The sequence below is a fragment of the Heterocephalus glaber genome, unplaced genomic scaffold, assembly GCF_053883595.1.
Source record: "Heterocephalus glaber isolate CG9 unplaced genomic scaffold, H.glaber_assembly_v1.0 deba00001600, whole genome shotgun sequence".
Lineage (NCBI taxonomy): Eukaryota > Metazoa > Chordata > Mammalia > Rodentia > Bathyergidae > Heterocephalus > Heterocephalus glaber.
Genome location: NW_028258372.1, coordinates 18,838,009 through 18,851,403, shown reverse-complemented (window position 1 = coordinate 18,851,403; position 13,395 = coordinate 18,838,009). Strand labels below are relative to the sequence as shown.

Below are 13,395 nucleotides of genomic sequence, written 5' to 3'. Positions count from 1 at the left end.
TTTTGCTTATCATTGCTCTGATGGTTTGTTTTGAGATAAGACCTTGCTAAGTTGCTCAGACTGGACTAGAACCTGTCATCCTTCTTTCTCACCTCCCAAAGTAATGGGATTACAGGCGCACATGACCATGCTTCGCTTTTGCTTATGTTTTAATTGGATTGGCTTTTGATCAAGTTGTAAGGATTTTTTATATATTCTATACACAAGATTCTTAATCAGATACATGATTTACAAATTTTATTCTCCATTCTGTAGATTGTCCTTTTACTTTTTTGATACAATCCATTGTCTGTAAAAGCTTTAATTTTGTTGAAGCTCAGTTTATCTTAACATTTTTGTACATATTTCTGGTGCATTACCAAATCCAAGATTTTGAAGATTTACCCTTGTTTTTTCTAGGAGTTTTATGGTTTTAGTTTTATTTGTTAATGTCATCAATCAGTTTTGAATTGATTTTTTTGTATTGTGAAATGAGGGATCCAACTTAAATTTTTTGTGTATGGACATTCAGTTGTCCCAGCACTACTTTTGAAGAAAATACTTTTCTTACTGAATGATCTTGGCATGCTTTGTTGAAAATCAACTGCTGTAGATGTTTATTTCTGAACTTTTTTTTTTGGTACTGGGAATCAAACTCAGGACCTTGTGCTTGAGAGGCAGGTGGTGGAACCACTGAGCTAAATCCCCGGCCCATTTCTGAGCTTTTAATCTTACTCCGTAGATAAATGGAATATCTTTTTATGCCAGTGTTACATTGTTATCGTTATTGTAAGACTGGACTGTTTTAGAACTGTGAAGTATATTGACCAGGCATGATGGCACATGCTTGTAATCCCAGCACTCTGGGAGGCTGAGGCAGAAGGATGACAGGCTCAGCCCAGTTTGGGCAGTTTATCAAGATCTTGACTGAAAATAAAAGATTTTAAAAAGGGTGGTGGATATTTCTCAATGTGAAGGCCATGGATTCAATCCCCAGTACCACCACCACCACCATACACACACACACACACACACACACACACACACACGAGTCTTACAACTATGTTCTCTTTTATTACTCTTTTGACCATTTGGGACCTTTTCAACTTTTTCATTTCTTGAAAGTCATTAATCAAGTCATATCACTTATGTGAAACCTTCCACTGGCCTGTACATTAGAGTAAAAGCTTAAATCTTGACAAACAAAAACCTGTCTGCTTTGCTACTGGCCAGCTCTTCCACTTCATGTCTTGTTCATTCTAATCTTAGTGGCCTTGAGCTTCTATCACAGGGCCTTTTGTACTTTCCCTCTATCCGAGGCCTATTCCTCTAAATATCCCAATGGTTTATTCTTTTTTCCTTAAGATCTCTGCAAATGTCATCTCCTGAGCCTCTTCCCTGACCACACTACCTAAAATAGCACATAATGTCTTTTTCTCCTTACAGTAATTTTTCTTTATATTCCTTATCAGTATCTCACATTATTCATTGGTAAGCTGAAGATAACTATTTTGTCTACTATCCATTACTAAATCTCACCGCTTACAATGGTATTGGCTGTAAGGGACATCTAATAAGTATTTGTTGAATAAATGAAGTATTTTCAACTAAAACTAACATATACTGAATACTAATAATGGGACAGACATCTGATTAGTGTAGGCATTTGATATATGTTTACATTTCATCTTAACACACTTAAGAGAATAGACATTATCCTCATTGACCAAGAAATTGAGACTTAGAAAAATTAAGTAACTTGCCCCTTAAATTAATTTGATATCCAGTCTATAGTACTTGATTCCAAAGCAAAGGCTTTCTCTGTGTTTATTAAGTGTTCTGTGTGGCATAAAGAATACAAAGATAAAGACTAAATGGTTAATTCATTTATATATTGAGACAGTGCAAGACCTTTGTAGGTACAGGGAAAACATAAATAAATGTGAAAAGCAAACTCAAAAAATAATAAAATTCATCAGAGACTGAGAAGTAATGTTTAGGGGGTACTGGGAGACAAGTTTGGGAAAAGTGAGTTGGAGGATAGATTGTGAAGAACTTGAGTTTGCACATCTAACTAGTTGAACATTACAGTTATGGAGAGCTGTAGTACTAAGTGTTTGTATGAGCAGATGAGCGGTACAGTGCTTAATAAGTGTGGACTCTGGAGCAAAACTGTCAGGGTCCAAATCCTGGCTCTGCCGTCTATTAGCTCAGTAACACTTAACCGGTGCTCCAGCTCCTCATTAACCAAAATGGAGGTAATAGTTTTTAACTCAAAGAACAATTGTGATGACTAAATGAATTACACATAAAAACACTGAAAAGTTACTTAGCATATAGTAATCATTCTATAATATTAAGTGTTGACATTTAAATTTTATGTTGTTTCATGTGTTCTAGTTCTTTTAAATTTTACACCAACTCTGTGAGGTAGATATTATTTTAATAGTAGAGAAAAGAAAGCCACAGCCAAAAATCACCAGCTGGCAAAACTGATCTTAGTTCTAAGCAATTGCCTTGCTATAATCTTAGAAACGAATAGAATGATGGAATATCACACTAAAAGCCAAGTTTTAGGCAAGTTTTTCTAATGACATTCTGTAGACCAAAATGAAGAAAGGAAAGAAACTGGAGACAAGTTTATTGGGCTCTTTAAATAATCTCTAGATTTTTGTAATGAAAAATTTGTATGCCAGGCTATGTCTTTGAGAATGAAAGATAATTAAAAGAAACATGGATTTTATAAGTAACCAACAAATTAATATTCTTTCAGCTGTATTTAAACTTGAAACAAATAGAAGTATCTGGCCCTTGATAAGAATCTATCGAGGTGGCTTTCTTCTGATTGAGTTCCTTTTTCTGCTGGGCATCAACACATACGGTTGGAGACAGGCTGGAGTAAATCATGTACTCATCTTTGAACTTAATCCAAGAAGCAATTTGTCTCATCAGCATCTCTTTGAGGTAAAGCAAGACATAAATTCCCATGAACATAGTTTGCCAAACTAGCTATGTAGCTGGTTAAATAAGTACTGAAATCCATCTTCTAGTTCAAAAGGATTATTGACTTAATTGCTAATTATTTTTCTTACCTTGGTTTAGTAAAGATGCTTCTGAGTAATGGTAAAAGTAAAAATAATTTTCTCTTTTTGTCTTCCTTGTCCTTTACCAGATTGCTGGATTCCTGGGGATATTGTGGTGTCTGAGCCTTCTGGCATGCTTCTTTGCTCCAATTAGTGTCATCCCCACATATGTGTATCCACTTGTCCTTTATGGATTTATGGTTTTCTTTCTTATCAACCCCACCAAGACTTTCTATTATAAATCCCGGTTTTGGCTGCTTAAATTGCTGGTAAGTCCAGAAACTTGTGTAGCATTTTTAGAGTAGTATATTAGTCATTGGCTTCCTCTAAGATAAAACCAAAGCTGTGGATTGAACAACTTCAGAAGTAATCATTAACATTGCGTCTGTGTGAGTGGTGCTTCAGCATCAGGGGCAGAGAAGGCATGTGACAGATAACCCTGAAAGTTGTGCAGTGTGGTGGCCCTCAGAAAAGCATTCATGCATTTTTTTCCTCCTAAAATGGAGTATAAAATAACCAGGTACTGAAATGATTTTGCACATTTTAACCATTTACTATTTTATTATACAGCTATTATAACATAGAACTTTGTAAATTTCCTTAGTAGAAAAACTATTGACTTTCTTGTTAAATCGATCCAAATGGTTAGCCAAACACTTTCTTTTAGGAAAGATTGGTTCTGTACAAGGGGTAGGAATATCTTGCCAGATCATTAAATTTAATTTGAGAAACTAACTTTGATTTTTGAACTCTATTTCTTCTTCTATTTTACCTGTTTCTTAATCTCAAAGTATTTAGTCTCATCAATAGGATATAGCATTTCCTACAGAAATGATGGCTGTGTTTTTGTAATATTGTAAAGGAGAGGTCTTCTCCTTACTCCTAAATTAGGTTAGAACTATTTTGAAAATTAAAGATACTTGATATTGGCCAGATGTGGTGGCACATGTTAGTAATACCATGGAGGAGGCTGAGGTAGGAGGGTTGCAAGTTCAGGGATAGCCTGGGCAACTTAGTGAGACTGTGGCCCAAAATAAAAGAAAAATAAGGAACTACAGATACAGGTCTGTGATAGAGAGCTTGCCTACCATACACAAGCAGGCGTTGGATTCAATTCCCAGTTCAGCTAAAAATTAAAAAATAGTTCAGGACTAGCTGAATTACATAGTGAGATCCCATCTCAAAAAATAAATAAATGAATGAAATAAAAAGAACAAAAAGAAAAATTTGAGTAGTTTATCTCTTGAGACTTATAGAAAAAAAAGTCATTGCCAGTTAATATCAGATTACCTTTCTTATTGGAAATTATCTGTCATTTTATTACTACTGTGGAATTTTCCAACTGTGTTATTTGCATAAAAGATTAGCATTCTTCTGGTCACTGGGGAGCATGTTTAAAATACTGTATATTTAAACTATTGTTTTCGGGCTACATATACAATCTCATGAAGCTATTTTCAAATGAGATTTTAGAAGACTCTGAAAACTCAGGAGTTACTACAATTGCATCATTGCAATAATAGGATAATATAGTTGTGTACATTGTGTGCTAAGTGAGCATTTCCCCAGTGCATCCTTCTTTGTTTAAATAGCAAGCTGTGGTTCATGCATGACCAATTACTCTTATTAGCAGAAGGATTCCCCATTGAGTAGTCGTTTATCTTTGCATCTGCTTCAATAAATAAGAACTCGTTGATGGAATAGGTTGGCAGTAATGATATAAGAATGAATAGTAGAAGAATAAAATGCATTATCCAAAGCAGTGAAATATGGAAAGAAGAATTGTGGTTAGTTATTTTTATAGTAATAACCAAGAATCTTATCATATATAGGTCATTTATACAGTTGACCTGTTGACTTATTTCAGTTCAAATCTCACTGATAAAACTTGCCTTTAGGGGGCCGGGGATTTAGCTCAGTGGTTCTGCCGCTTGCCTTGCAAGTGCAAGGACCTGAGTTCGATCCCTCGTACCCCCCCCAAAAAAACTAATATCTTAAAACTTGCCTTTAGATTTATTTCTAGTGAATTAATAAGAATGTTTTCACTCTAGTTACATTTCTCTGAAATAACTTATTAAAGCCTTTTCCTAAAAAAAATTCTATCCTTTCTTTTCTTTTCTTCCAATCTTTCAGTGAGATAAACACATATATCACTTGGCCATAATGATAGCCAGTGGAAACTTGTAAAAGAAAAGAAAACAAAACTTACCATCTTAGCTCCTTGTATTAACTTAGAAGATCATATTAATGTATTCATTGCACAGTTGAACATCCTTAGTCAGAATATACAAAATGCTTCAAAATCCAAAGCCTTTTAAGCACTGACATTACACTATTAGTGGAAAATTCCACACTTGACCTCAGTGTGATAAGTCACAATCAGAATGCAGGGACACTAAAGATACTGTATAAAATTACCTTCAGAGTATGTGTATAAGGTATATATGAAACATAAGTGAATTTTATATTTGGACTTGGGCCCTATGCTCAAGCTATCTCATTGTAAATATACTAATATTCCAAAATGTAAAATGTTTCTGGACCCCAAGCATTTTATATAAGGAATATTTATCCTGTAGAAACTTTTTAGTGGTATTTGTAATGTATATGGTAAAATGTTAGATATTCAAAATTGCTTTAACTTTCATAGTACTATTTCAGAATTTTTATCATTTTAATCCAAATCACAAAGTAAAAGTGGAGAATTTGAAAGGTATAAGAATAAGAAAAGAATGAAGGGTAGATTGTCACTCAAAAGAATTCAGATAAATATAAAATGAATTTTTATGTAAATGTCAGTGATCATGATCCACTTGTTTTCTCCCTTTTATCTTACCTCTGTCAGAGCTACTTGTTCTCTATACTTAACAGGATGTTTTAAATATATCTTTATAATAACAGTTACCATTTGGTACTGTGATTATATCTCTAGGTATTTGCCCAACTTTGAGATCTCTTGAGGACAAAGACTGTTTTATTTATATCTGTATCTCCACAGTGCCTTAAGTACAATAAATAATAAATCTCTGTTAAATGTGTGAATAACTGTAATTACATTTTTCCTTCATTAGTTGTATTCTACCAACATTTGCTAATCCTCCTTTCTTCCTATTCGCCTTCTGTTTCCTATAAATTTTCCCTTTCAGCTTCCTTTTTTTAATGCTGATCTCTTCCTTTTCCAGTCACTCAGTCCCTTTGTTTCCTATTCAATGCATTATCTGCTGCTGCTGTTCTGACAGAGGCTGTCTGTATTAGCCAGGTTTTGAGGATGGGTTTGGCAGATTGTTAGAGAAAAGGAAATCTGTCTCATGTTAGCTAGAAAGAAGAAATTTGCAGATTTCCTGATTCTTTGATATTAAATGCTAAATTTTCCTCTTGTCTTTGTCTCTTTGAATTCTTCCAGTCTATTCTGCACCCTAGTTTCTCAAAATATTATAAAAACAGGCACTGGAGGGCCTGGGGATTTAGCTCAGTGGTACTGCATAAGCACAAGGTCCTGAATTCGATTCCCAGTACCGAAAAGAAAAAACAAAAATAGGCACTGGAACCTCTTCATGCACAGATAACTAATATCCCATCCTTCTTCTACCCTGACCCCCCAGAGAGTTTGCTGTGTGTAGAGCTTATGGTTGTAAATCATAGTAACCCTTCTTTCTGGTGTACTGGACTCACTAAAAGAGTTTGGGAGGTACTACAAGACTGAGTTATGGAACCAAAATATATCAGCTCCAGAAACTGTCTCAAAATCTTCATTCTATCCTATAGACACCTGATCTAGCTTCCAAAGCTCCAAGTTAGTATCTGTCATAGTTGACACCCAAAATTGATTCATAGTATAGCCATTTATTTCCCTGAAATAATAAAAATAAATATTTAGAGAAAGACTAGAAAGAAGCAACTGAGTCTGAGAGGAGAGTGCAGTAGACTCCTATGCTGAATTTGTGTACTAAATAAATATAGCTAGATGTCCAGGGAGCTAGACATTTAGACTGATTTTCTTAAAACTTAGGCTTACTTAGATTTCCTTGTTTCCAGAGCCCATTTTTCTTCCGTAGAATAAGATAGAAGGGGTCTGAGAAGTTAAGGATTAAAGGTACCTTCATCGTACCTTCACTTCATATAGGTTTTCAAGGCAGTCTACACAATTTGAGCTTATTTCTGGCGATTGCATTAATCTCTAAACCTTCCATTTTCTGTGGAAGGATTTCCTTTGCACTGGTAAGGAGGCTTCCACAGAATAAGCCAGGTTGAGTTGATGTAACTCTTCAGTAAAATGGGAATATGAATAGTACCTGGCCTTTAGAATTGTTTTAAGAATTAACACATTCCAGGGGCTGGGGATTTAGCTCAGTGGTTTTGCCTCCTGCTGTGCAAGCGCAAGGACCCAAGTTCCATCCCCGGTACCAAAAAAAAAAGAATTAACACATTCCCGTGGGCTTGAACCACTGGTGGTATGTGCGTGACTGTCCCATTGGGCAGCTTGTACCATGTGATAGGACTGTCCCATGCTGCCCAATGGGAAAGTCATGTTTGTACCACTGGTAGTTCAGAACCACCTGACAGTGAGACATACAAATTATGGCCCTGTTATGAACGTGCTAAAGCATACCTAACATCTAATAAAAATACACAGGCATGACTTAGTGTTTGATATCTTTAACTTTAACACATTTTTTATTGTTTTCAGAACAGTGAGAGGAAGTACTGATACTTGTAATTTCAAGATGAACACAACCATTACCATGACATTAGTGAAATAAAAGTCACTTTGGGTAGAGAATAAGGCATGCCTCAGATAGTGTATCATTTTTTTTCTTACCTATTCTTTGCAGGCAAAGAGGAGCTTTGTATTCAGTTAGCTAAGATGGGAAAACATTCTAGAAATGGCCATAGCACGCCTCTGTCCTGGAGATGTTAGACTTTCTTTGGGTACTTCTACCTGCTGCCACTGTCTGCTTTTGACCTCAACTTTTCCCACCTCTGTGCTTTTTGTTTTTTAACTATTCCTCCCCTCATCCTTCCCCTTAGTTATCCATTCAACTCATTCCCTTCTCTAGTAGTCAACCCACCCACTGTTGCTTAGTCCTTGTATTTGTGATGGGTTCATTGGTTTCCATTTTATCAGCTAATCAGTCATGCTAAATGGTCAGCTATGAATTAGAGAAATTTAGCGTGACTTTTCTTGTTTCTGAGTTTTCTGATTTTTTTTTTTTTCTTTCTCTCAGTTTCGAGTATTTACAGCTCCCTTCCATAAGGTAGGCTTTGCTGATTTCTGGCTGGCCGATCAGCTGAACAGCCTGTCAGTGATACTAATGGACTTGGAATATATGATCTGCTTCTACAGTTTTGAGCTCAAATGGGACGAAAGTAAGGGCCTGTTGCCAAATAATTCAGAAGGTAGGATATGAATTTGCATTGATACTACTAAATTGCCAATATAAACCAGGAAATATTGGAAAGGATAACTGAGAAAGTTTCGGTCATGGTAAAAATTCATCCAGTAATTTTACAGATTAACTAAATATACTTGGCACTCTGTTCTTAAGTTTCTTTATCTGAAATAATTTGACTTTTAAATTATGTTATAACTTTAGTCAGCCATTTGCCAAGAGATTTACAATGTAAAGAATTCTAAAACTATTTTTATTAAGTTCAGTACATTGGTAGTTATATTGCAGATGCTGTAGTGCCAACATTCCCATCACAGTGTTGTTCTAGGCAGTGATGGCGAACCTTTTAGAACTTTCAATGATAACAGATAGCTGGCTGCAGCATGCATGCCATAGGTTTGCCACCACAGCCATAGAATGTTAAATGTTTACAGGTGCTCAGAAATACTGATTACTTAGAATCAGATTGAATGCTTGAAGAAAGTCATGATATTGGTATTATTATTTTTGGTTTTTTGAGACAGAGTCTCAATATGTAGTTCAGGCTGGCCCTGAACGCACTATCTAGTCCAGGGTGACCTTGAACTCACAGTGATCCTCCTGCCTCAGTCTCCAGAGTGCTAAGATTATAGGTGTGCGCCACCATGCCCGGCCTACAAAGTCATGATAGACTGCTGTTTAATTCTTTTTTAGGATCTCATTTTTCTTTTGGCTTTTTTCCCCACTCTGGTTTTTGTCAGGAGTTCAAATTAATAAGGGATTTTCCTTTCATGTCAAAGATCTTAATTTAGAAAGGTTGTTGGATCTAACAGAAGTTGATGATGTCTGCATAACAAATTTTCAGTGATTACCAGAAGACTGCAGTTCTGTTATAGGTTGATCACACTATAATATAAAGCCAGAATTCAAAGAAAAATTGATTTTCTAACTTCATTCTTATTTAAAAACACAAAATCCATTCTTGATTTTAAAACAACAGCAAAAGGTTAGCTGAGCACAGTGGCACATGGCTGTAATCCCAGCAATCTTGGGAGGCTAAGGCGGGAGGATCATTGCAAGTTTCAGCCCAGCCCAGGCAATTTAGCAAGACCCTGTTTCAAAAAATTTTAAAAGGGGCTGGGATTGTAGCTCAGTCCGAAGAGCCTGGGTTCAGTCCCCAGTATGGAGGTGATGGGGGAGAAGGTGAACATGTACTCTTTGGTTATTATGTTATATTAGTTTGGAGATCATGAAACTGTCAAGAGTCACTTGTGATGTTTGTAGGTTGTCCAGATGTTTCAAATTATGGAACAAAACGTTCCCCCCTCTTTTATTATCATACTTATTTATTTATTTGTGTACAGGAGATCAAACTTAGGACCTTATGCTTGTGAGGCAGGCACGGTGCCACTGAGCTAAATCCTCAGCCCCATTTTCTCATTTATTTTATAGTTTTATCATACTTGTTAAAAAATGATTCTAGGACAGATACCCAGATATCTGAGAGGACACATTTTCCCACTAATCTCTTTTACAGATTTTACCTTTTCTCTTTGGTTTATATACCACTAAAAACCTTGAGAATATAATAATCGCAAAGAGGAAAGTGATTCTGAAACCCAGGCCTTTTGCTTCTTGTTGATGGTTGGTCTGTATGGCTAATTAATGTGAACAGACTAGTTCCTTAATTAAATTTTTTTCTTCTTTGAAATCTTTACAGAACCAGAAATTTGCCACAAATATTCATATGGTGTGCGAGCCATTGTTCAGTGCATTCCTGCTTGGCTTCGCTTCATCCAGTGCCTGCGCAGATACCGAGACACAAAAAGGGCCTTTCCTCACTTAGTTAATGCTGGCAAATACTCTACAACTTTCTTCATGGTGACATTTGCAGCTCTTTACAGCACTCACAAAGGTATTCAATGATTGACTATGAAGAGGTTTTTTGATATCTAGATTGTACTCGAATTGTTTCTTTCTCTGGTTACTTTTTCATTTCCTGTGCTCCTTTTTCCACTGAAGTTCCAGTCCCCTCAACATTTTTGTTCTTCAACATAATTTTTGTCTCATGCATTATTTACTAACAGGTATCATTGAAAAGAGCCACAGTCACTCAGATTAGAAATGATTGTGATAATGTTTGAAATCCAAAATTATGTCTAATGAGTTCAATCTATGGATACTTTGAGTTTTCATTTGGTGTGTCTTGTTCATTAATGAGGTTGGGAAATGGCTAGGTGAAAAAGATTCCCTCTGGAAATCAAGTATATTTTTAATCGCTTTTCTTCACCAAGTAGTAAGAATTGTTTCCAGCCCATTTAACTGCAAATTGAGTTCTCTCATCCCTCTAGTTTCTCATCTCCATGGCAACCTGCTATTACTTGCCATTGCTCTTTTGTTGGGAGAAGAAAAAAGCTTTTAAGTTCTGAGCCACATGCAATCACTCTTTTTGAATTTTTAACCTTTTTTCCAAGCACTGTCAATCAACAGTCTCGCTTCCTTTTACTAAAATACATTCCTTCTTTGTCTAAATCATTAATGCACTAGTGTAGCCCACACCTTAGAAGCTGCACTTTCTCATCTGTAGGTGGTAAAGAAGTGTTATGAATTGAAATCATTGGTTATTTTTAAACACTTGGTAAAATTTTTTTCAGTAATTTACTTTTTTTGATTGAGAGGCTGTATTTTGGGAGCTTCAGCCAGTGCTACAGTACTGCTGCTTAGCTATCATATGTCTGGGCTAAAGATGTAGCTAAGTAATACAGTACTTGATGTTCATGTGCAAGGCCCTGGGTCAGTCCCCAGCACCACAGAAAATGAATAAAGAAAAAAACTAAAGTGTGTTTGATGGTCATGATAGATTAGGGCATTATTTTAGTATGCCTTAAGATGGATTTGGTCAGAAGATCACATTATAACATACACTCCATTTTTGCAGTAGATTCTGCAGTTAGAATAATATTAATAACTGTAGCCAATAATTTTACCACCATGTAAGCATTTTTGTTAAGTGATATAATTTAACCAACTACCTTAGTGAAGGAAACATATCTCCAAAGCTCCTGTAATTTTAACTGTTGCTGAGGAATGCCATCATTCAGTTCCAGCCTGCATCATAAGTTTAGAAAGTTATTAGAGAATTTATAAATTGGCAGCTGATTTGATACATTATATTTTAAGACTTCTATTACTAAATTATCCAGAACCCATCATTCTTCTCCCATTTCAGGTAAAAATGACTACTGTATTTGTTATTGAATATTTTAGAACGTAATGTATCTATACTTGTACTGATAGCATCACCAAGAAGCTGAATATCTGAAAGGCCAAAGCTGGAAAACCAGTGATTTAGATAGCCTTATGGTCTTTAAACATTTTTTTACTCATGTACCTCTTCAAATAATTTTATAAACTCTATTACTTCTTTGATACTTTTACATTTACAACTGAATTTCTTTTTATTAATGTATGTTAGCAATACATCATAGTTAAATTTGTTTTGGGGGATTGGTATACGGACATTGCATGTCTTGATCATTTTGATCCCTTCCCTAACTTCTCTCTTTCCCCAAAATTTTTTATCTGAAGTTTAAATAATTATAAAATATTTCTACACAAAATACAAATAAAAAGCAAAACAAAAGATAAATAATAGGAAATAGAGAGCTAGATCTTTTGCAAATGGGCAGGGAACACCAAGAGATGGAGGGAAGAGAAGGGGAGAAAGGAGAGGGGAAGGTGATGCAAAAAAGTATTGAGATGTGTCATGTACGCACACCCGCTTCCCACAGGAAATGTGAGCATTGTGTACGGCAAACATGCACTAATAAAACATAAAAACTGAAAAATTTATCATTCCTAGTGTATTTTAAGTATGCACATTTTAAAACAAAACTGCTAAATGTTTGTTACCAGGAAGCCGGGTCCTGACACAGCAAGGAAATGGCCCCTCACTTCCTTGGTCCTAGGTTCTTTGTGCCTTTGGTGAAAGAATTTAGTCAAGACACATAGATGGTGTAGAAGAATAGATAGAATTTGTTGTAGAGTAGATACAGAGAGAATTATGCCTTCAAGTAAGAAAGGCTGGTGGTGCCAAGGCATCTGCACTATTTCAAGTTTGGATACTTTTTTATGCACACAGAAGTTTCTCCTGAGGTTCAGAGAACTAGAGTAATTATGATCCTTGTTGCTACTTTACTTAGAAGGTACTTTGGAATTGGGAAGTGTCTTCCTATCCGTTTTAGATAGTAAGTGTTTTCTCAGGGGTTTTAATCATGTAAGAAATGTATAAAAGATAAGTTCTTAATTTAAACTGTCCCAGCCCAAGGCCAGAGGGTCTTTTAAAAACATTTCCTTTTCTGATATCACTGAGCTATAGACTAATGGCCCGGAATACTGTAGTATCCAGGTATACTATAGTATCCAGGTAGCCAGGTATCCAAAGGACTGTGCACAGTGTATAAACTTAAAATGTCATTGGGGTCCATGAGGTTGCTTTAGGTCTGATTCCTAACAAATGATTATAAATGTATTATACATTGAAGTCTTTGTTTCTTTACTTAACTGGCAACAGATGCTGGGTTTTTTTTAATTGGTACATTTTAGATACACAATATGATGACATTCATCATTGGGAATTTTTACCTTTACATGATATATCTTGGCTCTTATTTTTTCCCCATTCCCCAGCCCTCCTTTCAACCCTTCCACCCCTCCCTATTTACAAAGACTTTATTTGATTTTTTTTTCCTTTTCTCATATTTATTCCTTTCCCTTCTATCCTTTCCCCTATGGCTCCCACTTCCCCTTCCTCTTTGGACCTTTTCTTCCTATTTCACATTATCTATTACACATTTTCATCCTTATTTACATTTTGAATTTCTCACACCAGAGAAACTATTCAGTGTTTACACATGTGTATCCTATTTATTTCACCTAAGAGTATGGCCTCAGTATGCATCCAT

General features: G+C 35.6%; 1 protein-coding gene across 4 annotated transcripts in view; it reads left to right on the top strand.

The window, feature by feature from the left end:
• Nucleotides 1–13,395, top strand: part of Xpr1 (xenotropic and polytropic retrovirus receptor 1) — a 193,932-nt gene that overhangs the window by 142,195 nt on the left and 38,342 nt on the right. For all 4 annotated transcript variants that reach the window (XM_021265336.2, XM_021265335.2, XM_087194403.1 and 1 more), the window contains 4 exons: nt 2,753–2,943; nt 3,152–3,331; nt 8,288–8,459; nt 10,152–10,346. In XM_021265336.2, coding sequence (XP_021120995.1) covers nt 2,753–2,943; nt 3,152–3,331; nt 8,288–8,459; nt 10,152–10,346 — 738 coding nt within the window. The remainder of the gene's footprint in view (nt 1–2,752; nt 2,944–3,151; nt 3,332–8,287; nt 8,460–10,151; nt 10,347–13,395) is intronic.